We start from the raw sequence: 27,420 nt of genomic DNA, 5'->3' as shown, positions 1-27,420 counted from the left end.
AAGATATAGAGATGCTTTAGAGTTTTGTACCAGGGTGTTGCATATCAGTGATTTTTTTCTTCTATTATATTAGGGAATGCTAAGCCTGGTCTCACACTGCATTGATCGGCTGAATGTGTACAACAGTGCGGCTGAGTTTGAGGAGTTAGCAGGCGAGGAGGCAGGAGATGCCTGGAAGGACATTCTCAACCTCCTCTATGAGCTCCTGGGTAAGAGCTCTATCACACATCCGCAGCCTCTAGCTCTAAGCCCAGGATGATGGTGAAGAGATGTGACATTTATTAGTGGCAGTTAAATAGCAATTTTATTTTCTTGTGTCACCTTGTTGTTGACTCTCAGCCTGATTTATGGAGGGCACACTTGTAGTTAGGACAGGAGAACTTGTTTAAAACATTAAAAGTTCAGAAAGTCACAGTATTACTCCAGGAAGCTTATATGAAAAGCAAGAGCAATCTCACATTTATGGTTTGTTATTTAAAAAAAATTGAATCAATTAAGATAAAATCAAATTTATTTTCACTCCGCTATATACACAAGTGTGAAAGAGTGAAAGAGTGAAAAACTTGGGTGCATGGATCACACACTGCGATAAAACAGATAAAACCAGATTGAGTTGCTGGTTGGCTTTAAGATGGTTTAAGCTGGTCACCCAGCTGAGCCAAGCTGGTCTAGCAGGTCTCGCAGCCTGGTCAAGCTGGTGCTTAGCTAGTTTAGCTTTAAGGTCAGCTGGTCTCCCAGCTTGACTAGCTAAAATGTGCCCAAAACTGCCCTAAAATCAGCTAAGACCAGCTAACCATCTTAAGCTGGTTTTAACAGCAGGGACGAAAAATATACACAATGTACAGGATAAATAATACACAAATACGCACCGTATACACATAATACATAATAAGATTCTCATATTATGCACATAATACACAGAAACACTATTAAGTAATAAACAGTTGAGACAGATAATACAGAGATACTGACAATACACAGTTGTTGAAGTTGGCATTTTGGCAAGTTGCACTATGAGAGTATTTAAATATGTCTGTTCCTTTTCTACTCTATAACTTACGTATAGTGTCCCCTCAAGCATTTCAATGCTTCTTCTATACTGTATATAGTACAGCAGGGCTCGACATTAAGCATTGTCATGTGCTTGTCCTTTGGACAAGTAAATTGGTCATTCACTTGTCCGAGTAAAAAAGTTACTTGTCTGGAGACAAAAACAAAAGAAAGGATGTAAGAAAGAAAAAAGAAAAGCCTCCATCATCATCATTTACACCTAATAGGGATTAAGAACACAGTAAATCATTAGTCACCCTCAGGCCTGTTTGAATTTATTTCTTCAGAGGAATGCAAAATTAGATTTTTGGCAGAATGTTAGTCACAGTCACTATTCACTGTCATTGCATCTTTTTTTTCCCCATAAAATAAAAGTAAATAGAGACTGAAACTAACATTCTACCTAACATCTACTTTTGAGTTCCATAAGATAGAAAGTCAGACAGGTTTGGAACAACAAAAAGGCGAGTAGATTCTTTAACACTTTACAATAAGGTTCCATTCATTAACATTAGATAATGCATTAGCTATCATGAACTAACAATGAACTATATATTACAGCATTTATCAATCTTAGTTAATGTTAGTTACTAAAAATAAAATAAAATACAATTGTTCATTGTTAGTTCATAGTGCATGAACTAATGTTAACATATAAAATTTGTTATTTTAATGTATGAAAATGTATTTATATACAGTATGTTGGATTTAACATTAACCAAAATTGATGAATTATATAAAAGTTGTGTTTATTGTTAGTTCATGTTAACTGATGTAGTTAACTAACGTTAACAAATGGAACCTTCTTGTAAAGTGTTACCAAATATTAATTTTTTGGGTAAATCATCTTTTTGAGAGTACAAGTCAGTTCTCACCAGTTGCATTATAAACTTCTGTTTTATATTGACAAAATACATTGAAAATGTTAACAGATAAAATCCTGTGAGAACCTTGCTGCTAAATCAGTTATGTTTTATATTCAAAACAGATATGCAAATTAAAGATAGATAATGTTTGCATTGTGTGTAATTTATTAATGTTATAGTATTAATATTATTATAATGTATATTGTTATATACTTATTAAAATTGACTGATTCACATGGCAGAGAAAATACCTCGGATACATTAGATGGAGCTCTAGAAAGATGAGAGATGTAACGGGTGCATAAGTCTGTTTTAAGCATTTCTCTTCACTCTACAGATGGTATTATTACACAAATTGTTTTGCAATTTCTGCCTTTCTTGCTGTATTATGAGGGAGCGCCACGATGTGACGAGACAAAATTAGATCTCTCCAATGTTGCGTGCTTGCGATGAAGACAGCTTTGTTGATTATAAACTGGAGCAATAGTTTTATTGCATTGCTCGCTTATAGAGACGTGGTACAACTTCATTCGCAAGTCCAATTAACAGGTTTATACCCGTTTATATATGTAAAATCTAAAGTTCAGTAAATAAGTGCTTCCCCACTGCGTGGACTCACTAGCTGCTGAACGCTGCACCATGAGTGAGGGAGAGAGGGTGATGCGATGTGGGAATTCCCCACATTTTGAAAGTGAAACTTGTGGGAATGATTTAAATTGTGCTCAATCCCAGCAATCCCGCGCTATTGAGCTAACATTCGTTATTGAGATTTTAATCAGGCTTCTTGTCCGGTCGGACAAGTAAAAATTCTTTAACTTGCCTGTTCAAAATTCCACTTGTCCCGGACAAGTGGCAATCGTCAATGTCGAGCCCTGTACAGTCTTTTTTGGCCAGGCCAATGTCTTAACCTGTTGATACACTTCCCTTTTTGAGCACAAACCATGAAAATGACATACCAAACTTAAATGGTTGTCTTTCCTGAACCCTTTGGAGTATGGGCACAGTTGTGGTATCATTTGAAAGAAGACACTTGGGGCTTTATTTCCCAAGTGTAAAATATAAAACATTAGTGAATCTGAAGCAGATAGTAATGGAAATGTTTTGTGCAGAATTATTTTTTATCATAAAAAAAACAAAAACAATAATAAAAGTGCCAGAGCAACCCAAAAATACAATGTACTCAAATCCACAAGTCTAAAGAAGTAATGTTTCAAATTTGAGGATGATCTAGCAAATAATTAGGTTCCTGCAAGCTTTTTTCTGACTAGGGACAAAACCTAAAACGTCCACTTGGAGTTTTCAAAGGGCCACTTGGTATCAAAATGATCTGAGGGCTAGAAAAAAGCTATTATAGTTACTTTTACATGTACCACATCTACTAAACCATTCTTTTCTCTTTTTTTCAATTTTGAAATATGACACAATTTCATGATGTTAAAATCAGCAATCAGCCTCCAAAAACAAGCTTTTGTCTCCATACATACACAGACATTACACTGATGGCAGGTCAAACAGATTATGTTGATAGCATACTGTACTGCCTGTATCTTACAATGTTACTTATAATAGTTATAAGTTCTTATAATATAATAACACTATAATTTATAATACTGTATGCGTATATACACTGGCGACCAAAAGTTTGGAATAATGTACAGATTTTGCTGTTTCGGAAGGAAGATGGTACTTTAATTCGTGTTCAAGTGGCATTCAGTTGATCACAAAAACAGTAAAAATGTTATAAACAGCACCATCACTATTTGTAATAAGTAATTACTATAAGTAATTTTTGACAAAAATCCAGACAGGCCCCATTTCCAGCAGCCATCACTCCAACACCTTATCCTTGAGTAATCATGCTAAATTGCTAATTTGGTACTAGAAAATCACTTGCCATTATATCAAACACAGTTGAAAGCTATTTGGTTTGTTAAATGAAGCTTAACATTGTCTTTGTGTTTGTTTTTGAGTTGCCACAGTATGCAATAGACTGGCATGTCTTAAGTTCAATATTAGGTTAAAAATGGCAATAAAAAAAAAAACAGCTTTCTCTAGAAACTCGTCAGTCAATCATTGTTTTGAGGAATGAAGGCTATACAATGCTTGAAATTTCCAAAAAAAGAGATTTCATACAAAGGCATACACTACAATCTTCAAAGACAAAGGACAACTGGCTCTAACAAGGACAGAAAGAGATGTGGAAGGCCCAGATACAGCTAAACAAGATAAGTACATCAGAGTCTCTCGTTTGAGAAATAGATGCCTCACATGTCCTCAGCTGACAGCTTCATTGAATTCTACCCGCTCAACCCCAGTTTCATGTACAACATTAAAGATAAGACTCAGGGGTGCAGGCCTTATGGGAAGAATTGCAAAGAAAAAGCCACTTTTGAGACAGAAAAAAAAAAGAAAAGTTTAGAGTGGGCAAAGAAACATAGACATTGGACAACAGATAATTTGAAAAGAGTGCTATGGATCTTAACCCCATTGAGCATTTGTGGGATCAGCTAGACTGTACAGTATGTGAGAAGTGCCCGACAAGACTGCCACATCTATGGCAAGTGCTACAGGAAGCGTGGGGTGAAATGTCATCTGAGTATCTGGACAAACTAACAGCTAGAATGGCAAGGATCTGCAAAGCTGTCATTGCTGCACGTGGAGGATTTTTTGATGAGAACTCTTTGAAGTAGTTTAAGAAGTTCTGAACATTTAAAAAAAAAATTGTAATAGTAATTTTTCACGTTATTAATATCCTGATTATACATTGTGATCAGTTGAATGCCACTTTGGTGAATAAAAGGTGAATTTCTTTCCATAAGAGCAAAATCTGGACATTATTCCAAACTTTTGGCCGACAGTGTATATACTATAATACTATACATTTTAGCATATAACATACAGTATTATCACATAATTTTGTATTTTCCACTGTTATAAACATGCAAAAATGAAACGTGTAGAAACTCACCGAGTTAGAATTGACTATTCATCGTCTGCTGAATCATCGCTCAGTTCACTCTCCGAGGCATTCTCCTCCTCACTGCTTCGAGGAGCTCCTCTAGAACAGCCTCAGGAAAAAAAAAACTTTTTTGGCCTATGAGGATCCATACAAAACAACAAAGACAGCAACACTGCGGGATGCAGAAGCAACTTCTGTGTTGAAAGACAGGTGCATCACAAAATGTGTCACAGGATAGCTCGCTGGTGAATGGTGAAACACCCATTAAAGAATAGAAAGAAACTCAAGCCTACCGACGCAATATTTACATCATGCACATTGTGGAATTGTCTTCTCATTGGCTAAACATTCTGTCCGTCAACAATTTACCACAAGGCCAGTGGCTGGTGGTGTACAGAGAAAATGACAGGCTGCGCCTTTCATGACATCACAAAATCCGACTGCACTGTTTGGATATTATGAATAAAGCTACCACCCCGTTTTTAAAAATAGACTTTGGAGCCGGGCTCATTTTGTTTGTGAGAGACTAATGTATAAGATCATATACGATTTTACAACATAAATGCTGCTCAGATTGCATAATTTGTTGGAGAACGATGACAAAAGGTACTTCTTTCAGGCGAAATCTCATGTAAACAATGGAGAATATATCAATATTTCTCGGATTTATCACTTTTATGGACAAAAACTGCTATTGGATGTTTTTCACTGGACGCTTGTCATGGATTATTTACCCAAGTGTGGCGGATTGGATTCATCTGGCAATCACTTTTTCATAATAAAGGTACGAAGTCCCGTTTTGATTTTGCATGTTTTGATTTGTACTCCTGACACAAATAACAATATTACTGTTGCTGGAGCATTTCTGTCGTGAAACAGAGACCGGATATCGATGCTGAACCTTTAGACCTTTCAAAAGATGTATAATTTGTCAACATTAATAACATTTATGGATGGTAAATTGTATTGTAGATGTAAGTAGAGTGACGTCAAGCCCGTGGGCAGGTTTTTAAGCTATTGAGTTTCATTTGATATTTTAACACCACTGAAGGATTCAGTCAGTGTGAAGGTGCTCTTCAGTTAATCTTGACTGGCTTGACATTTATCAGAGCCCCTATTGAGACTCACTCAGAATTTTGCTCACTCAGAGTCACTGAGGTCACCCTTGTGCTGAGTCTGTCCGCAGAACAGTAGGCGCGATTTAGTAGTCTGCTGACAACAGCCAGTTTTATGGCCCCATACGGATGCACTTACTGCCTCAGGAAGCAGTGTGTTTGGGCTTCAAAACCGCTTAGACAAATTACAACAGCACCTCCAATCTCTTATGAAACTGTGCTTTGGCTGTGGTGTTGGGTTTGATGGATTTCTCCCTTGGAAGAATGGTTTTGTTTAAGATTACTCACATTTAGTAGTTTATTCACACCAAAGCTTCAGATCAGGGTGAATGTTTTTCAGAATATCACCTGTTAGGTTGGGTCACCCTTAAAGAAACAAATATTTTGGTTCTGATGTTTTTCATTCAGCTAAATGATCAGTCAAAAAACAGAAAAAACGAAATCTGTTCTTTCAGAGGTCATGTCTGCTTATCTATGCATTGTGTTTGGGGAAATGGTCATAAACTCTTGAACCTTAATATTTAATTATGTAGGCAAGGGCTGGGGGATTTGACGATATTTATCGTGGCGAGGATATAAAGTGTCAGTCGATAGAGATTTTGCTATATAGTGTATAGCACGATATGTAAATATTCATGTGCGCGGTGTGTGCGTATCTATCAGTGGGCAGGGCTTCACGTGAGAATGAGAACTGAAGAGATATGTACAGGGTTTATCCGGAATTAAAAATGAAATTGAAATTTAGCAAATTCAATGAGATTCATCTCGTGTGCGGCGCTTCATAAGCGCTAAATATGCTTCTCATCTGACACGCACAGCTCTGTTTAACGTTAGTGTTGCGAGCACTATCTCTGGAATTTAGCAGGCTTCCAGATATTTGTGCTCCAGAGACAGGAAACGCAGAGCAGGATCGCTCACGCTACTCCATCCGGCTTCTCTCGATATTGTGCCGCAGACCACAAAGCTTACATGACCCATTTAAATTATACTGAGTTTTTTTTTTTTTTTTTTTACCTTAAAGTGCTATGGAGGAAGTCAAACATCTCAAACGGCTTGACAATCTGACATTCTAACCACTGACGAGAATAACAGCTACAACACTGTTTCATGTGGCAAAATAAAGGGTTTATAATCTACACATCATTGAATGATGTTTGATATTAGGAAACAAACTGTCAGTGTTTTCCTTCAGATATTCATATATTCTCTATAGAGATGGCTTAAATCATTAAGAGCCTAATGACATTTTTATTTTCGTTGGATATTTTTTGCTTTTCTTTGTTGCATTGCTTTGAGAAGATGTTGAGTTTCTTGAGGAAATTTTATAATAATATTGGTCAACAACATATCAGACTGAAATGTGGCATAATGTGAAATAAAACATTATGGTAAGTTTGATTTAAAACCAAGTTGAGTGTTTTTTTTAAACTTTGACTATGTTTGTCAAGTTCCAAATAAAGAAAATATATGTATTTTATCCAAAAAAATTGTCATTACAGTATGGTTATTTAATATCTTAACCAATTTGTACTGATTTTTCTAGAAAAATGTAACTTTATCGTGATATAAAATTACTCTTATCGTGATATAAGATTTTCATATCTCATATTGCCCACCCCTAATGTAGGCCTGGGCAAGCAATGTGGGCTTAAGAGACTCTAATTAGTTGTTGTTGGTATTTAATAAGGGTTATATTTGTGTTTAGGTCTGGAAGGTGTTACCTATGCTGTTTTGTGTTAAATGATGGTGTTTTATTTATGTCATCATAATGGAAATTAGTGTTTCCTCTAACTAAGGAGAGTCCTTAGTTGTTTTTTCTCATACTGAAAATATATGCAGTACTTAAGTGCAGATACTCTAGCTCTATCTGAGAAAAGGAAGTTCAAGAAAGACTAAGTTTGTGTGAAGTTTAAGTAAAGGGATTTGCAGGTGTTAGTCTGAGCTATGTAAGGAATAAAAGTCTAACAGTGAGTTTATTGTCATTGATTTTTGTCCATTAGCTGCTCTGATTCGAGGAAACAGGACCAACTGCACACAGTTCTCTCGCAAGCTGGATTGGCTAGTCAGCAAGCTAGAGCGACTGGAGTCCTCATCAGGTAAATACTGCTATACGTCAATTTGGACACATACATTAGCATTAATTACAGAGGAGTTCTGAATAACCAGTCTGTCTAACATAGCCATTAACTCACTCAACTTGATCGACCATCAGCATCAGTGGTTTTTAGAAAATCTAGCTCCATGTCACAGCAATATTACATGTGATCTAAAGCAGTGGTTCTCAACTGGTTTTTCTGTAGGACACAGGTTTTACATTGCACATTGAAAGAAAACATTTTTTAGTGTACATTTATCGCACATTTTGTATGTTTATTTTAATTGAATTTTCATATTTAATGTAGTCTGGATTATAATTTCTTTTGGTTTTCCATTGTTTTTGAGGATGAGTGCTTGTCATACAGCTTGTCCATGTTGGTATCTGTCTAATTTGGCTAGCTTCTACCAAGTAACAAATGAATTTACTGACAGATGAAAACACGGTAGAGTTTGATTGGACACACAGTTTTTGGTGTTTTTAAAAATTAATAAGCCTATTTATTTAGCTATATTAACAATGTAAAATTATATGATAAGTTACATTTTATAATTAAGCATAATTTTTCCCTGTTGTCCACGACCCTATCAGAATAGACCTTCGACCCATGTTGGGGTTGTGACCCAACAGTTGAAAACCACTGATCTAAAGTACATAGCAATATGTAGACAACTGTCATTGTAAGGTCAATTGTAGTTTGCTTATACAACTCTCTGTCCTCTGATTACAGTGTGCTGTTATAATTCCTCATGTTTACAGTTTACAGTTACTGTAATGCAGTATTAATAAAGCAATTCTCTGCAGGCATTTTAGAGGTGCTTCATTGTATCCTAATCGAGAGTCCGGAATCTCTGAACATCATTCAAAAAGCTCACATCAAATCCATTATTTCCCTACTGTACAAGCATGGACGCAACCACAAGGTCAGCATTTGTTGTTACCACAAACACACACACACAGATGAGAATGAAATATAAAGGATGTTGCAGACTGCATCCTTGGGCTAACACTATAAAGAATCATTAGCTTCCTCAGCATGGAAACTAAGGTCTGCAGCCCTGAATACTTTGAATAATATACTGTATGAAGAGCTGAGCATTTTGTTCAGATCCGTATGTAAACCCCTCTGTTCTACCTTTCTTTTTGTGTAAATCTGTTCATTTCGGTATTATACGAAGCTACAAATGTCAGAATAAAAATGAACTTAGGCTTCACAAGGTGTTAGGTGCAACGTCTGGAGCAGACATTCAGACCTTTTAACAAGGGGCAGGTGGCTCTACTGGTGCAAACCCTTGCTGCTTGACTTGAGAATTTCTCGGTCTTATAAAATGTGGGTCATGTAAACTCGTAAATACATTCTAGGGGCTGCACAGCATGTTAAGTGAGCAAACACTCCCAAGTATGCACTGGAAAATATGTAGACACAAGACTGTAAAGTTGTGCATAGTGCGAGTGTGCACTATGAAATGTGGTAAAAGCAAAAGAGGAAAACGTTCTTCAAAATGTTCTTGGTTTCACATAATCCCCCAGATTCTAGACGTTCTCTGTTCCCTTTGTGTCTGCAATGGTGTGGCTGTGAGAGCCAATCAGAATTTCATCTGTGACCACCTGCTTCCCAAGAGAGACCTGCTGCTCCAGACTCGACTGGTCAATGATGTTCAGAGGTAAGCAAATCATCCTGACAGTCACTGTCAACATACTGTACAAATTTCCTCAATGGACCTTTTAATATTTAAGCACATAATATGACATACAGTGGACAATTTTGGACACTTAAGTCACACTTAAAAAATGTATATATGAATTTCACTGCATTAGATACAAAATTGTGTTTTAGTGGATGTATGAAGTCAGTTCCATTTTAGTTTACACAGGTGCCCTTGAATAACCACAGGTGTAGATAATTACATTAACTATGGACATGTTCCACTAACATCTGATTACCCGAATGTGTTCAAATGCGTTCATCTTAATTTTAATATAGCTATTGTTTAATCATTTGAACCTTAACAAACTTCTTTTTGTGTTTTGCTGGAAAATTGTGCTTGTGACATCTTATATATAAATGAAATTAATGCAAAATAAATGCAACTTGGTTAGATATTTTGTTATATAATGCAATTTCTATTCAGACAGTTTTAATTCTGCTCAAGAGTTCAAATACATTTGGGGACACTGTATTTAGACCTGCTTTTAGACTTTAGATCTCTGGATTTGTTTACAGTATGAGACCCAACATCTTCCTGGGCATGAGTGAAGGCTCAGCACAGTATAAGAAGTGGTACTTTGAGCTGATCATTGATCAAGTGGACCACTATGTGACTAGTGAGCCCACCCACCTTCGTGTTGGCTGGGCCACCACCAAAGGCTACGCCCCCTATCCTGGGGGTGGAGAGGGCTGGGGAGGAAATGGTGTGGGTGACGATCTTTACTCTTACGGGTTTGATGGGCTTCATCTGTGGTCAGGTACATTCAAGGCTGTGTTAGCCATGTTCTGCACTAGGTCGAATGTTTATCGTTGGCTAATATGACACTATGAAAAATGAGTCTTAATCTCCTGAGACACGAGCATGACTGCTGTGTGCATTTTTCATTTCCCTCTTTAATTTGTAGGTAGTAGCACCTAAAAAACAAGCAATAAATGAATAAATTCTTGAGCAAATAGATTTCCTAAACATTTATGTCCACATATGTAGACAGTGGGACTAAGTTGTGGAATTTAAATAATACCAAGCTATAGAAAGTAAAATTGTTTATTATGTTTCCAGGAGTGTTGGTTATTCATGTTTTTGAGACGTTACAGACAATACATCAGAAATTAGCATAATTAATTCTGATTCAAAGTAATGGCCAGCATCATCCAATCACTGCCAACAATGTTAAAATAAAATTATACATTATAAATTCTGAATCTGTGTACTGATTACCATTGTCCCATGTTTGCCAAACGTGTTGAGTTGTCCAAACATCATCTGCAGCCTAAAACTGAACTTTTGGTCAGATTTTAGGAGTGAATGCACTTAACTGCATAAAGAGTTATAGGATGCTCCCTTACTCCCTTGCTCCCTATTTAGTGAATGACTTAAGCTCCAGTGTGATGTCTGTCTGTGCTGGTCTCAGAACAGTTCGAAATGCGCCTTATTTTCATCCTAACTCCATATAAAGCCTCTGAAAGCAACATTTTCAGCTTTTGGATGAACCCATTGATTAAAAATGTGCAGTAAATATAGGAATGCACAGTAAATGCACAGTAAATATAGGAATGTATTTTACTATGTTATGTTAATGAATAGAACCATATAGTACAGTGATAACAAAATAACAAAATATGTCAAGCGAAATGACCCATAGATGTGTTAATGTTGAAAATTATTCAAAATAACTATCAACTCGACTATCAACTAAATATTCATTCCACATCTGATAGGGCGCATTCCACGGGCCGTGGCCTCTATTAACCAGCACTTGCTGAACTCAGACGATGTGGTGAGCTGCTGTCTGGATCTCGGAGCACCGAGCATGTCTTTCAGAATCAACGGCCAGCCGGTGCAAGGCATGTTTGAAGACTTCAACGTAGATGGCTTCTTCTTTCCTGTCGTCAGTTTCTCTGCAGGGGTGAAGTGAGTTTCTCAATATGTAATACCCTACACTGCTGACCTGTCAGCCAAAGTTACAGTTTAATATAAATAGCAAGACAGAATGTGGTAATATTTATACATAAACTTTGGAGAGATTAGGCTTTTTTCTTGAACTAAGTGCAAGCCAGGACGTCGCACAAGCACCAGTGAAATTCTGCTGTGTCCAGTAAAATTTTACTGATAAATCCTTGTTTATCGAGAGAGATTACTGTATACTAATAACAGTGCCATGAATGGGATAGTTCACCCAAACATTTTTGTTGTGTCATCATTTACTCACCCTTATGTTGTTTCAAACCCATATGACTTTCTTTCTTCCGTGGAACACAAAAGGAGATGTTGGGCAGAATATTCACCTTTCGCTTTCATTGTATGGAAAAAATTGATTCAATGAAAGTGAATGGTGACTGAAGCTAATATTTTTCCTAACATATCGTTTTATGGTCCATTGAAAAAGTCATACAGATTTGGAACAACAAGGGGGTGCGTGAATTTTTGAGTGAACTATCCCTTTAAAGCCACACACTAGTACTCAAGAAAATGAAAAAAGCTCCTCCCGAGGTCACCAGAATTTAAAACATTAGTGCTATTTTTGCAAACAAATTTCTCCCAAAGGTGCAAACCCCCAGACACCCCTAGAAAAAAAGGGTACATTTTATGACTTTTATGACTTCCGGTACTAATGAAGACTAGAAAAACCACTGCGACTTACTAGGATACAATTTTAATATTAATGAAGACAAAAATCTTGTAACAATAGACCTTATTCACAGCCGTGCCATATTTGATTTTTACATTTTTTTTCTCCCCTTTTCTCCCCAATTTGGAATGCCCAATTCCCAATGCATTTTAAGTCCTCGTGGTGGTGTACTGACTCGCCTCAATCTTGGTGGCAGAGGACTAATCTCAGTTGCCTCTGCATCTGAGACCGTCAATCCGTGCATCTTATTGGCTTGTTGAGCGCGTTACCGCGGAGACGTAGCACATGTGGAGGCTTCACGCTATTCTCCATGGCATCCACGCACAACTTGCCATGTGCCCCACCGAGGGCGAGAACCAGACATTATAGTGATCACGAGAAGGTTACCCCATGTGACTCTACTCTCCCTAGCAACCGGGCCAATTTGGTTGCTTAGGAGACCTGACTGGAGTCACTCAGCACGTTCTGGATTCGAACTCATGACTCCAGGGGTGGTAGTCAGCGTCTTTACTCACTGTGCTACCCAGGCCCCCGCCATATTTGATTTTTGACGTAAGTAAAAACAAGGTTGTGAGAAATAAATTTACAGTCTTCAGTGGCATCCACTGTATAAAGCTGTATAAAGTTCCTCGATGACATCTCATTTTCCACAACACTGGAGGTTTTTGTGAACTGAAATTTCTTGTAAAGATGTTTTTCAAATGTTTCATCAGCGGAACTATCTAAAACACTTTAAACAACCATATAACCCATTGAAGACACTGTAATTCTATCCCTCACAGCCTGGTTGTCATTCTCTTCAAAAATCAAAGATGGTGCTACTGTGAATGAGGTCAGTTGTTCAGCATGTCTGTCCATATTTTTTTCTTTGATCATGGCAGATTGGCTATTATTCTATAGAAAGTAATGTTGTTTGGCAAATGAACCTTTTCTACTTTTGCCTTGTATCCAAGGCACTGTTTGTTCAATCAACAGAGACAGGCCATTACTCACTTGACTTCTCAACCAACTCCAAACAAATGAAGTACAACCAAGACATTTTGTATAAGTCAGAGTTGCTAATGAGATAAATCAAGTAATTGATCACGAGGTTAAATGCTTACGTTTTGATTTTCTCAAGGGTCCGTTTCTTGTTGGGTGGTCGCCATGGAGACTTTAAATTCCTGCCTCCAGCTGGCTATGCACCATGTTACGAAGCCCTGCTTCCCAAAGAAAAGATGCGTGTGGAGCCTGTGAAAGAGTATAAAAGAGACCTGGAGGGAGTGAGAGATCTCCTGGGCACAACCGAGTTCCTGTCCCAGGCTTCCTTCATTCCTGTTCCTGTCGACACCAGCCAAGTGAGATACTATCAGCAATTCAGTGTCTTCATTGTTTTCCCCATGTTTTTGCACACTTATCTACACTTTGTTCAGCTCTGCTATACACTTAGTTCACTGTTGTTTGATCTACCCTGCTCAAATGTAAAATTAGATAAGAGACTCATATTTTATTATTCAATAATTTTTTTTTATTTTTTTATTTCTATTTTATTTTCAGATTTAAATTAAATTTTCTTAGTTTAAGTCTATTACTGTTAGTTTTAGTTTAATAGAAAAAATGTCTAGTGTATTTTATTTTCATTTGTGAGTATAGACTGTGTTTAGTTTTTATTTAAGTAAAAACATTTTTTAAGGCTGCCAAAGTTAATGTCAACTGATTTTTGTTTAAATATGTTTACTGTAGTTTAATTTCTCAGCATTTTTGCTATCTAGCAGCATTTTCATAGTTATTAGAGGCAGGTTGTAACGGTTTCACATTTTTAAATATATGATGTATCAAAACGAATCTAAAATTAATCATGAATTTTATTTTATTGAATAATTTTTTTTATTTGAATGGTAGTGTAGTTTGATTTTTTTCAATTATGTTTTTATTTTTATTTACAAAAAAATATTTTCATGTGCAGTGTTTTTGTTTTTGTTTTTTGTTAATGATGATAAACTAGCAATTAAAGTAAAATAATCAATTGAATTTAAGTAATTTTGCTTTTTGTTGTTTTGCGATCCAGATTGTCCTGCCTCCACATCTTGAAAATGTAAGGGACAAGTTAGCTGAGAACATCCATGAGCTCTGGGGCATGAACAAAATAGAGCTTGGCTGGATGTACGGCAAGGTAGGAGCACTTTTTAGAAGACACAATAATAATTACAGAATACCAAATACCATTATCAGAATTCCTTGGCAGAAGCAAGATCATCTTTGTATGACGCATTTCATAAGCTCTAGTATCAGGATCATTTTGGCCATGTAGGTTTAACTACCCAAGGAACCCAGAGGAGGATAATTGAAAATGTCAGCCTGAATTTAGAACCCTAGACTGGAGCTTAAATGAATATTTAAGTATTCTGAGTAGCTAAACAGCAGATGGGCATACAGCTCTCATTTGCAATAGTAATGGCAAACGGAAAGTAATGGAGGACTTTGATCCAGTTTTATTCCCTCCACCATTCACTGCAGGAGTCTTTCTACAGAAAAAAAAACCACACTGATGTCAGAGCTTTGCAGTATTACAGTAGTTATGACAATTTTAATGAGCACAATGCTGTCCAGGAGTGTGGCAAAAAAAAAAAAAAAATGATGGTTGAGCACTGCCATTACTCCAGAGACCAGATTGTATCATTAATTAAAGGAATATTCCTGGTTCAAAACAAGTTAAGCTCAATCGAAAGTATTTGTGGCATAATACTGATTACCACAAAAAATTGTTTCAACTTGCCCCTCCTTTTCTTTAAAAAAAAAAAGCAAAAATCTGGGGTACAGTGAGGCACTTACAATGGAAGTGAATGGGGCCAACCTGTAAACATAAAAAACTACTGTTTCAAAAGTATAGCACAAGACATTAAAAATATGTGTATTAACATGATTTTGGTGTGGGAAAAAAATGCTTACTGACCTCTTCTTTGTAAAGTTATAGCCAATTTGAAAAATTTAAAACCCTAAAACGAATTTAAAAATGATGATTTAAACAACTTTACAGCTCAAATTATACATGAGTTTTAGCGGAAGAAATAATATAAGTACTTTTATCAAATTAAAAGCTTCACATTTCTGCCTTTAAACCTTCCAAAATTGGCCCCATTCACTTCCATTTTAAGTGCCTCACTGTAATATTTTGTAATATATATACATATATTTTGGATGCCCAGCTGTTCACATGCTAATCTGATTTTAATAAGAATTTGTTGGCTCAAAGTGGCATTGTCATGTCTTGTGAGTAGTGTGAGGTCGCAGGATTAGAGGTAGCAGCTTGGCAAGCACAATGGCTTTTTAATTCGGACACCATTATTTAATCCTTAATGCTTTCGCATTCTCTCCTCCATCACATTGATCTAAAGAGCTTTGAAAGTTGGGACTTAGAAAGTGGTATTATTTTTGGATCTTTGAATTACAGTGTGTGATATATTACTGCCCTTCCTGATTCATTCATCCAGTCACTGCGCTGAATCATTATTTCACTCACTAATTCATTCAATAACGGTGCAGAAATAGTGAGAAGAGAAGCACAAGTACAAGAAGAAAAAGTTTTCTTTAGCCCTATTCACAAGGCTAGTTTTACTTGAGAATGTTAGTTATATTTGTGTTTCACATACATTTTTGTGATTTAAATTCTGTCAGAATTGACCGCATCTGTGTTTTTCTTACACAAGCTTAGTATGAATTAAGGAGCAGATTGCCTACTATATTTCTGCGAACTCAGGCATTCTCTGAGAAATCTAATCATGTCTGGACAAGAATGTTTGTGATTGCGCTTCTTCTCATTTTGACCATCACCGACTACTGTAACTAAATTTTTCGTTGCACTGTAGTTGCACTGTCAGGTATGATCCTCACCTAAATCAAGTTCCATAATAATACATATGTGCAGTAAATAATATTTTATTTTATATTTTAATTCTGTAATTAATCACATATTGAAGTCTTATGTTAATGAGTTTTGTGATGCATGTATCTAGAGAACATGACCTTCCACATCCAAACATTAAACACTCCCACCTGTGTAATAACTACAGAGATCCAAATTTAATCTAAATCAGTACATGAAATCACAGACATTCAGTGTTAATAATTGTAATGTAATGTCCGGATTCTGATAATTAATATCAGAGATCAGCTTGTGTAAAAAGAAGTACAGAATACAAGATAAAAGGCAAATATTTCCTCCTCTATTACATTTTCTAGTTTGTTTGTGGTGTTTTATTTGAATGTTTTTTCTTTGTTTATAAATATATAATATACAATATGTACACCATTGTATTTTATCATCTACTTGACACTTATTTACAGATAATTTTGCTTTTTTTAGGTCCGAGATGACAACAAGAGACAGCACCCTTGTCTTGTTGACTTCTCTAAACTGCCAGAAACAGAAAAGAATTATAACCTGCAAATGTCAACAGAAACTTTGAAGTGAGTATAACCACAATGCTGGTGTGAAGCTACTAGATATAGACTTCAATTTAGATTTCTAAATGATTAAGATTAAGTTAGTGTATGCCAGTAAATATTGATAGGCTGTGGCCACAAATAATGTTCTTCCCAGTACACAATCTCTAGACTCAGCAGTACCATTACATTTTGATCAAACACAATAAACAGCTTAATGATGTGTTGAAAAGATTATTTTCTTTTTGATAAATATTATGCAGCATACTTGCTTGTCCTTGACACTTTAATTTGCACATTAAAAGTGTAGCCTATATTGTTTTGTTGATCCAGAGTTATTCTCTTTCAGGACTCTACTTGCATTGGGCTGCCATGTTGTACAAGTCAATGTAAATGCTGAAGAAGACTTGAAAAAAATGAAACTCCCCAAGAAGTAAGACCAACATACATATTAAACACCAGAACCATAAAGTTTCTATTGCAACTAGCTTTTTAAATTAAGCCTATTTACACATTAATATGATTGACAGGAGTATTAACATTGTGAGATATTTAGCCATTATGAGTTTTTGTCCTAATTCTTTTTCCATTTGTATTCTGATTGTTTTAAAGCTACATGATGGCAAATGGTTATAAACCCACACCACTGGACCTTTCTGATGTAAAACTGACACCTGGGCAGGAGGTTCTAGTTGATAAACTGGCTGAAAATGCTCATAATGTTTGGGCCAAAGATCGCATTAAACAAGGATGGACCTATGGTATTCAGCAGGTAACGCTGTCCTATGCATTATTCATTAGATATGACATTGGATTTGTCAGCTTGCCTGAGGCACATCAATAAAGCTGTGAATAATGATTAAATTAGAAATGACAGACATCACTGAAAGGTCCTTTTAAACCTAACATCACTGTATTTTCATTAAAGGGATAGTTCACTCAAAAATGAAAATTCTCTCATCATTTACTCACCCTCATGCCATCCCAGATATTTATGACTTTCTTTCTTCTGCAGAACACAAACAAAGATTTTTAGAAAAATATCTCAGCTATGTAGATCCATACAATGGAAGTGAATGGTGGCCAGATATTGTAGGTCCAAAAAGCACATAAAGGCAGCATAAAGGAAATCAATATGACTACAGTAGTTAAATCCATGTCTTCAGAAGAAATATGATAGGTGTGGGTGAGAAACAGATCAATATTTAAGTCCTTTTTTACTATAAATTCTCCCCCCTACCCAGTAGGTGGCGATATGCACGAAGAATGCGAATCGCCAAAAACAAGAGAAGAATAATGTAAGTGAAAGTGGAGATTGAAAATAAAAAAGGGCTTAAATATTGAACTGTTTCTCACCCACACCATCATATTGCTTTTGAAGATATGGATTTAACCACTGGAGTCATGTGGGTTAATTTTATGCTGCCTTTATGTGCTTTTTGGAGCTTAAAAGTTATGGCCAACATTCACTTACATTCACAAGCTGAGATATTTTTCTAAAAATCTTCGTTTGTGTTCAGCAGAAGAAAGAAAGTCATACACATTTGGGACGGTATGAGGGTGTGCAAATGATGAGATCATTTACATTTTTGGGTAAACTATCCCTTTAAGATGTCTATTATCTTTTCTTTTGCCTTTTTATTAAAAGGATTTGAAAAACCGACGCAATCCACGGCTGGTGCCATATGCTTTATTAGATGAACGTACTAAGAAATCGAACAGAGACAGTCTCCGAGAGGCCATCCGGACTCTGGTCGGATATGGATATTACATAGACCCACCAGATCAAGAGAGTGAGTTTTAATTTAGATGCTCTTACACGGTGTCCTAACCAGGTGCATAGTTTCCAGTGGAAAGAAATTTGTCACCCAGTGGTGAAAGGTGCCCCTGATGAGGATCTAAATCCAAATCTATTTGGAGATCCATCGAGCAGCTTTAACGTATTATCAATTATTTTTATTTGTTCATAGCTTTCCCTTTCCTCATGTTACGCTTATTGTTTTATTTAGCTGTTCACAAAGTGGATGAGGGCGTTGAATCCATCCGTGTCTTCCGTGTGGAGAAGACCTACGCTGTGAAGACGGGGAAGTGGTATTTTGAATTTGAGGCTCTCACCGGAGGTGACATGCGTGTTGGCTGGGCACGGCCTGGCTGCAGACCTGATATGGTGCTGGGAGTAGATGACCAAGCCTACGTCTTTGATGGCTACAGGGTAATTATCTAATAAGAAGATAGTGTGGAAATTAATGTATAGACTATTTATGTATTTTTATGACTTTGCATAAAATTGTCCATCTGATAACCCATAGACAAAATAAACTGCATTTACTAATTATGTATGAATGGTTAAAGGATGATTTATCATTTTAATGGTTTCGCTCTTATCCAAAAATGGGTCCCAGGGCCGTCGGGTGCATATGGGCAGTCATTTCTTTGGAAGGACATGGAATAAAGGAGATGTGGTGGGCTGCATGATTAACATGGAGGACAAGTCCATAATATTCACCCTAAATGGAGAGATCCTAATCACCAACAAGGGCTCTGAGCTTTGCTTTGCTGACTTTGAAACTGAAGATGGTAAACAGACAGTGATCTTCATAAACACAAAACATCTGTGAAACATATTATAGATATAATGGAAAAGTCACATAATTTTTAAAATGAAAGAAAAGGAAGGAGGCCTTAAAGGGTTAGTTCAACCAAAAATTAAAGTTCTATCATCATTTACTCACCCTCATGTTGTTCCAAACATGTATTTCTTTCTTCTGTGGAACACAAAAGGAGATGTTAGGCAGAATGTTAGGGTCAGTCACCATTTACTTTCATTGCATCTTTTTTCCATGCAATGGAAGTGAATGGTGACTGAGGCTAACAGTGGTCCACAGAGAAGAAGTCATACGGGTTTGGAACAATCTAAAAGTGAGAAAATGAAGACCAAATTAAATTTTTTATTTAAAATTTAACTTAATGATTATCCAATTTACTTACCAGTCAACCTGACCTTTCTAAGACATAGTTTTGAACCTACATTGACCTTACACTGACTTTTGTTACCCCTAGGGTTCATCCCAGTGTGCAGCCTGGGTCTTTCCCAAATTGGCCGCATGAACTTGGGGAAGGATGCTAGCACTTTTAAGTACTACACTATGTGTGGCCTTCAGGAGGGCTTTGAACCCTTTGCCGTCAACATGAATCGAGAGGTCACCATGTGGTTCAGCAAACGCCTGCCTACATTTGTTAATGTGCCAGAGGAACATCCCCATATTGAGGTACAGTTAGACATTGTCCTAGGACTATATGACACTATATGTAGGCATAATGCATTCTCAATGCAACCTCATCAAATCTTCAAATTTGTAAATGTGATACAAAGCAATAAGGCAATGACGATTCTCAGTCATCCAGGTCACCCTTGAAATAATACGTTTTAGAGTTTTTTATTAAAAATGGATCTTTAGCATCTGATTTATAGTTTTAGTTGTTCTAAGCTGGATTTCACCATAAAAATAGCCATAGAACCTGGCATGGTGTTAAAAAAACAAACAAAAAAACAAAAACATACTGGCATCCAGGTGATTAGTCTTGTAGAATTAATTCTAGAACATTTGGATGGATTTTTCCACTTCTGTTGTGTCCTGTCTTAAATTGGCATCCTTTTGTGTTTAGGTTACTAGAATAGATGGGACTGTGGACACTCCTCCATGTCTAAAGGTAACGCACAAGACATTTGGTACCCAAACAAGCAACGATGACATGATCTGCTGTCGTCTGAGCATGCCGGTTGAGTTCCATTCTGGCCCTTGGAAGATCACTGATATCAATGAGGTGATTGCTGAAGACCAAAGAGCCAAGAAAGATGATGGAGGCAAGATTGATTATGGCAGCATTACAAAGGTATAAAAGCAAAAACAATTGTCTAACACTGAAAGCTGGCACAAGATTTAAATTCACGCCTTTGCAAACTGTAACCAATGTTTTTTTATTTTTACGTTGCTTTTATGTAAAGGGCAAATACTTTTATCAAAAGCAGCTTAATGCATTCAAGCTATACATTTCATCAGTATGTGTGTTCCCTGGGAATCAAACCCGTGACCTTAGCAATGCTTGTGCCATGCTCTATTAGTCGAGTTACAGAAGCACTTCTTCCTTTACTTTTTACTTATTTATTTGAGAAAAATAAAGTCCTTATTATCATGCTCATTTTGCACTTTTATATATTTGTTATTTAGTACTTCTACTCTGTGAAAGTGTTCGCCGGACAGGACCCATCGTCAGTATGGGTGGGCTGGGTGACACCAGATTACCACTACTACAGCAAACACTTTGGCCTCAGCAAAGTTCGCACTGTCACCGTAACTTTGGGAGATGAGCGGGGACGTGTTCATGAGAGGTTGATTATTAGACACACTACCTCCACTAAACCTCAACATCTGATATTCTAATATATTCTGATAGACCAGAAATATTGGTCATATCGATATTCTTGGTTGTCTCTTTGTTAATTATCTTTGACTTTTTTGTCGTCTCTCCTAATTCAGTGTGAGGAGGAGTAACTGTTACATGGTGTGTGGTGGCGACATTGTCAGCAACTCAACAGGTCGTAGTAATACTGATCTGAAGATTGGCTGCTTCATAGATCTGGCCTCAGGCCTGGTCTCCTTCACTGCCAACGGCAGAGAGCTACCTACCGTATTCCAGGTAATCTCACCTCTTAACCTGTAACAAAAGAAAACATCCATTTCAGCTTGAAGATTGAAGGTTTACAAAATCCCATGTGTGCCGAATCAGAGATAATTACAGCGCTTGCAAGGCAGCACTGTTTTGATATTCCTCAAACATTCTGGTTAGGAATTTGTTTTAAGCCTCTAAGCCTCAAAGTATTAAACTACTGAAGTAAAACTTACAGACTCCATTCAAAACCTTTGTTTTGTATGTCATTTCAGTCTACATTGTGCTATCTATTTTTGGTTTCTGTAAACTATAATTTTTTACAAATTAAAGATTAAAGTTTGAAAATCTCTCTATTTTCAAAATGGTTCTGTCTATAATTATGTCATCATAATATCTATATAATGAATTACGATAGGTATCCTTTCTGTCTATTAATTTGCATACTGAATTCTGTTTGGTCGATTCTTCCTTCTTTCTTCCATCTATTTAACCATTTGTAACAACCTTTACAATGAATATATGGTGTCGTATTGTCTGTTGATTCTCATACACAGCTGACTGAAAACAAACCATGCATTGAATGTCATGACAACGTCAAAAATGACATTTTATTTTTACGGATGCTAAGCCTAAAACCTAAGCTTACCTAAAACTTAAACACTATTCTTTTGCTTCCATGCAAGCAATGGTATTTCCTTCAGGAAATGCAAATATTTTAAAAGTTGGTAAGATCATTTAAAAGACCATTTGGTTGAAAGTAAAACTTTCTAGAGAGCTTCCATTACCAGTAATGGGCAGTGCAATGTAACTTTAATGAGGCTCTGTGATGATCCTTGTCTTAGTTTACCTGAGGCTCTGATTTTGAAACACTGCCAGAACCAGACAATAACAAGTATCTAGAGGTTGTATCATGACTGAGCAGACTTACATTGATCCTAAATTGTACACAACACTTGCTTGTCCAAGTAGAGCAAGTAAGCTACAAAACTGCTAATCAGAATAGACTTAACCTCACATGATTTCCTCTGCTTTCTCTTAGGTTGAACCTAACACAAAGCTGTTCCCTGCTGTATTTGTGCAACCCACAAGTCCCAACCTGTTCCAATTTGAGTTTCCAAAAATCTCAGTAAGTAAACACTGTTAAGATGTAATATATACAAAATTTGTTTATAGCGTGGTTGATATGGAAACGTGATATCTGCATTGTTTTGGCACCAAATTCACTTAAGGAATCATGCAATCAGGTATCATTTTCGGGCCCCTTCTGAGTGCTGCTGTAGGTGGTGGAGGATGCAGCAGACTACCACTATCTAGTACACTTCAGTAGGACTGTAAACTATTGCTAAATCACAGAAATCCAAACACCTGAATCAGCTCTTTAAAATGGCAAAAGTGTGCTTGACTACTCTGGATATTTGCCCAGTTATAGCATTCTTCTTCATCATTTGATCATAATTTGATCATAGTTTGATAAATTATGGCTGCCATGATCAATAGAAAATGTATGCACAAATAATAACATTTTGTGTACTGTCTGCTTTCCAGTAATAACCTATATTAACTGCAGCAGCCAAATAGTGCTTTGTGAATAAGACACAATCTATTATGATAATCCTTATTTACATAGAAAGGAGGAATGATTTCACTCTAAAAAATGACAATTACTTAATTTAAATACTCATGGTGCAGTGCTATTTCAGTGCATTTAGCGTCTGGTTAAACTGGATTGTGAGTGGTTAGTGAAATAGACCACAAAAGTGAAATACCACAAAAGTGGTTTAACTGTTTAGTGAATGACTGACATGATCTGCATCAATCCACACACAGGATGCAATGCCCCTGTCTTCAGCCATTTTTAAGAGCTTGCAAGGAAACCCAGAGCCCCAGTGTCCCCCTCGGCTGGATGTGCAGACAATTGTGTCTGTGCTGTGGAGTAGGATGCCCAACAATTTCCTGTCAGTGGAGACGGCCCGGGTGAGTGAGAGGCATGGCTGGGTGGTGCAGTGTCTGGAGCCCCTGCAGATGATGGCTGTGCATATCCCTGAGGAAAACAGGTGATGCATTACTCCAACACAAACACACACACACACAGGCATATTCCATTGTTTTGTATTGTTGTTATACTGCGCTAATTATATTTTCTATCCTCCAACCCTATCCCTAAACCTAACCCTCACAAAAACATTGTAGCATTTTTACATTTTCATTAAAGGCATAGTTCATCCAAAAATGAAAATTATGTCATTATGTTAACAATTTACTTACCTTCATGTTGTTCTAAACCTGTATGACTTTTTTTCTTCCATGGAACAAAAAAGGAGATGTAAGGCAGAATGTTAGCCTCAGTCTTCTTTGTCTCCTTTACCAAATTATTTGAATGAAGACCCTAATCCAAAGCCTCAAAAGAAGATAAAACCATTTCCCTTTTGTCTTATTGTAGATGTATAGACATCATGGAGCTATCAGAACATGAGGAACTGCGGCAGTTCCACTATCACACTTTAAAGCTATTCTGTGCCCTGTGTGCCTTGGGCAACACCCGTGTAGCTCACGCCCTCTGTAGCCATCTTGATCAGTCACAGCTCCTGTACACCATTGACAACCAATTCCTGACTGGTCAGCTCCGTGAAGGCTTCTACGATGTTCTCATCAGCATTCACTTGGAGACAGCCAAAGAGGCCCATCTCATGATGAACAACGAGTTTATAATCCCCGTTACAGACGAGACTCGCAGCATTCGCCTCTTCCCTGATGATTCCAAGCGTCATTCTCTCCCTGGAGTGGGCCTGAGCACCTCGATCACCCCCCGTCTGAACTTCTCCCCTCCGTGTTTCATTACCACCAAGCGTGTACAGCCTCTTTTCAGCCCACAGATTCCTTTGGGTATCTTGAAGGAGAAAGCCATCAGCATGCTTACAGAGGCAGTGCAGGGTGGAGGTACCCACATTCGTGATCCTGTGGGCGGAAGTGTGGAGTATCAGTTTGTGCCGATTCTCAGACTGATTGGCACTCTGTTGATCATGGGGGCGATGACCAGTGAGGAGGTGAGGACCATTCTGCTCCTTATCGACCGCAGTGTGTTTGGAGATGGCAAGGAGGAGGAAGAGGAGCAGCAGCTAGCAGTGGTGGAACAGGGGGGGGAGAAAGAGGAGGCCAGCAGTAATGAGGATAAGGCAGTGGAGGCAGGGGAGGAAGAGAGTAAAGAGGCCAAGCAGCTTCCCAAAGGCCTCCTGGAGAAGAGCTTGCCTGAATCGGTCAAACGACAGGTGGGTGATGACCTATGATCTCGTTACACACTGAGGCCTTGTCCACCCATATATGCATATTTCTGAAAACGTCGTTTTTACCCTCCATTTTAAATTATCCTGTTCACTCCAACAGCGTTTTAGGAAATCTCTCCATCCATTTGACAATGCAAAAATACTTTAAAGCACTCACATAGCATGTCAGGCCAGGACTTGACGATATTGCGTGGCAGAGCTTTGGTCAAAAAACAAGGAAAGGGGATGCTTATTGAAGTTAGTTTTTTACTGACGTCAAACACTGGAAGATAAACATATCATCAAACCTATTACAGTTGACCACAAAAAAAAAAAAAAGTGAAGTTGCTGTATTGTATATTTCAAATTGCTGTCAATTCCAATGCATGCCCAATATTTGGCGACAACCGTTGCCATGCACAAATTGATGTCACTGTATTCCAAAATCTCAGTTTCACCTATTCACATGCATCACTGAAAACATTATTCATGAATTGGCCTAAGAATGTAAGGGAGCTGCATTAAATGAGAAAACATACATTTTAACATTAGATTAAATTCACTATTGTTTTATACAGAATTGTTCTATATTCTATACAGTATTAAACACAATTACATCAGAAGTAACTGTAATTAAAATACTGAAAAAATAAGAGTAATCCTTTACTTTTTTCAATGAAAAAGTAATTTAATTACAGTAATTAATTACTTAGTAATGCATTATACCCAACACTGATGGTGACTGAGGCCATTTATATGTGATAGGGAGGCCAAAACGCAGCAAGAACTCTACGTCTTCAGAAATATTGCATTGGTGGACAGGGCCCGAAGAAGCTCTACAAATCTACACATTGTAAAATGTGTGTATGGTTTGAAATTGCAAATGTTTTCTGTGAAGGTGAAAATTACCAACCAATTTTGCAACTCTCAAAACATCAACTCAGTAGAAGCCAGCACCCCTGCTGAAAGGACCAGTTTAAACCAGCATGAATATTCTAGACTGGTTTATTCTGGTAAGAGATGGTTTGATGTTGGTCTAACTGGTGGGCCAGTAAAGCCATGCTGTTCACCAGCAAAACTGAGCTGGTGATGCTGGTTGACCAGCATGGTCTTTCTGGTGAAGCTTATTGATCAAGGTAGTCTTGCTGGTTAAGATGGATTAGACCTGCATCCAAAACACAACAAATGCTGGTCTTTTTTGTTACTATTTGATTGTTTCTTTGTTGTGCAGATGTGTGAACTACTGCACTACTTCTGTGACTGCGAGCTGAAGCAGCGAATTGAGGCCATCGTCGCCTTCGCAGATGGTTTTGTGTCCAAGCTCCAGTTCAACCAGAAGTTCCGCTACAACGAGTTGATGCAAGCCCTCAACATGTCAGCCGCTGTCACTGCCAAGAAGACTAAGGAGTTTCGCTCACCTCCTCAAGAGCAGGTAAACCATCTACATAGACCCAGACCTCTTTTGGGGTAACTCTGACTACCTCAGGCCCAGGGGTTCCTCAAAAATATTTCCAAATTACAGTGAAAATGTACCTCAGAATGAATGCACTTGAGCTCAGAATCTCTAGAGATAACCTAATTTCTGGGATGGGAACCTGGCATTAGAATATATATTTGTATATTTGACTTTCATTGGAGGATGTGAGGGAAAAGAGCTGAACAGTGCTACCAATAATCCATGCCAAGGTCTTGACTTCATTGTCATTTTATTTGTGCTTAGTACAGCTCTAGTGGTCAGAATGGATTTTTTTTTTTTTTGAATTATTAATTTTTACTTTTTTAATTACACCTTGCTACATCTTCTGTGCCTACTTCAATATTCTCAAAGTCACTGATTACGACTGCTTGGCAGAACCCTGTTCAACCTGTTCAAATTGCACACCATATCTCGCTAAGAAAGAACCCTTGTACTTTAGCCTATGTGCTTAGATGCTAAAGGACAAGTCATGTTGGAAATAAACTTGACTGTCTCTGTAACCAGGGCAACAGAAAAGTCCCTTACAGATACTGCTGATTTCCATTAAAATGTTACATAATCTCAGTGAAAAGTTAGGCTTATGAAATGTATATTTCATGTCCCATCATATTTCAAATCAGAAAAGATTTTTCAGATATGTTTTAGTTTGAGTTGAGAAGCAATACTTTTCCCCAAAGCAAATCTAATGTTCAAACACATACTTTTTCACTGCAGATAAACATGCTGCTGAACTTCAGTGTTGGTGATGATTGTGCCTGCCCTGAGGAGCTGCAAGATGAGCTCCAATGCTTGCATGATGACCTGCGACTACATTGTGGTATATTAATCAATTCTCTCTATTCTTCATCTGCACCTCCATTCCCACCTCGACTCTCTTTCTAAGTACATGGAGAGTAAAAGACTGTTTTTACAAATTGTACTATATTGGTACTAATATTCAATTTAGTTTAAACCAACATCAGTATTTTTGATAAAAATGTATATGTGGATAAATTTGCATAAGTGAAAGTGCATAATTTAGGTGTTGCAACTGTTCACCATTTCTTACGTTTTTCAATTAATCACCTTTTGGCTTCACTGGCTAGTTTTACATTGTCTTGTGGAGTTACAGGAATTTTAAAAAGTACAAATATTACATGTAGTCTCTCAACTGGTCATATAAACTGT

The 27,420-nt window shown here is 37.2% G+C and overlaps 1 protein-coding gene across 1 annotated transcript in view; it reads left to right on the top strand.

Moving 5' to 3' along the window:
- The window catches only part of ryr3 (ryanodine receptor 3), a 134,627-nt gene that overhangs the window by 47,295 nt on the left and 59,912 nt on the right, over positions 1 to 27,420 (top strand). Inside the window, exons 14-36 of the mRNA XM_051645022.1 lie at positions 74 to 209; positions 7,991 to 8,086; positions 8,890 to 9,008; positions 9,616 to 9,749; positions 10,310 to 10,551; positions 11,513 to 11,705; positions 13,544 to 13,760; positions 14,471 to 14,575; positions 16,766 to 16,869; positions 17,195 to 17,278; positions 17,458 to 17,617; positions 18,494 to 18,638; positions 18,855 to 19,057; positions 19,248 to 19,422; positions 19,906 to 20,114; positions 20,512 to 20,739; positions 21,075 to 21,235; positions 21,384 to 21,543; positions 22,556 to 22,642; positions 23,344 to 23,570; positions 23,957 to 24,782; positions 26,008 to 26,208; positions 26,968 to 27,070. Of these exons, the coding sequence (XP_051500982.1) occupies positions 74 to 209; positions 7,991 to 8,086; positions 8,890 to 9,008; positions 9,616 to 9,749; positions 10,310 to 10,551; positions 11,513 to 11,705; positions 13,544 to 13,760; positions 14,471 to 14,575; positions 16,766 to 16,869; positions 17,195 to 17,278; positions 17,458 to 17,617; positions 18,494 to 18,638; positions 18,855 to 19,057; positions 19,248 to 19,422; positions 19,906 to 20,114; positions 20,512 to 20,739; positions 21,075 to 21,235; positions 21,384 to 21,543; positions 22,556 to 22,642; positions 23,344 to 23,570; positions 23,957 to 24,782; positions 26,008 to 26,208; positions 26,968 to 27,070 (4,315 nt within the window). The remainder of the gene's footprint in view (positions 1 to 73; positions 210 to 7,990; positions 8,087 to 8,889; positions 9,009 to 9,615; positions 9,750 to 10,309; positions 10,552 to 11,512; positions 11,706 to 13,543; positions 13,761 to 14,470; positions 14,576 to 16,765; positions 16,870 to 17,194; positions 17,279 to 17,457; positions 17,618 to 18,493; positions 18,639 to 18,854; positions 19,058 to 19,247; positions 19,423 to 19,905; positions 20,115 to 20,511; positions 20,740 to 21,074; positions 21,236 to 21,383; positions 21,544 to 22,555; positions 22,643 to 23,343; positions 23,571 to 23,956; positions 24,783 to 26,007; positions 26,209 to 26,967; positions 27,071 to 27,420) is intronic.

This window comes from Myxocyprinus asiaticus, chromosome 19 (assembly GCF_019703515.2).
Source record: "Myxocyprinus asiaticus isolate MX2 ecotype Aquarium Trade chromosome 19, UBuf_Myxa_2, whole genome shotgun sequence".
In the NCBI taxonomy this organism is placed as follows: Eukaryota; Metazoa; Chordata; class Actinopteri; order Cypriniformes; family Catostomidae; genus Myxocyprinus; species Myxocyprinus asiaticus.
Note: the sequence above shows the minus strand (reverse complement) of the source record. Positions and strands in the feature narration are given on the sequence as shown.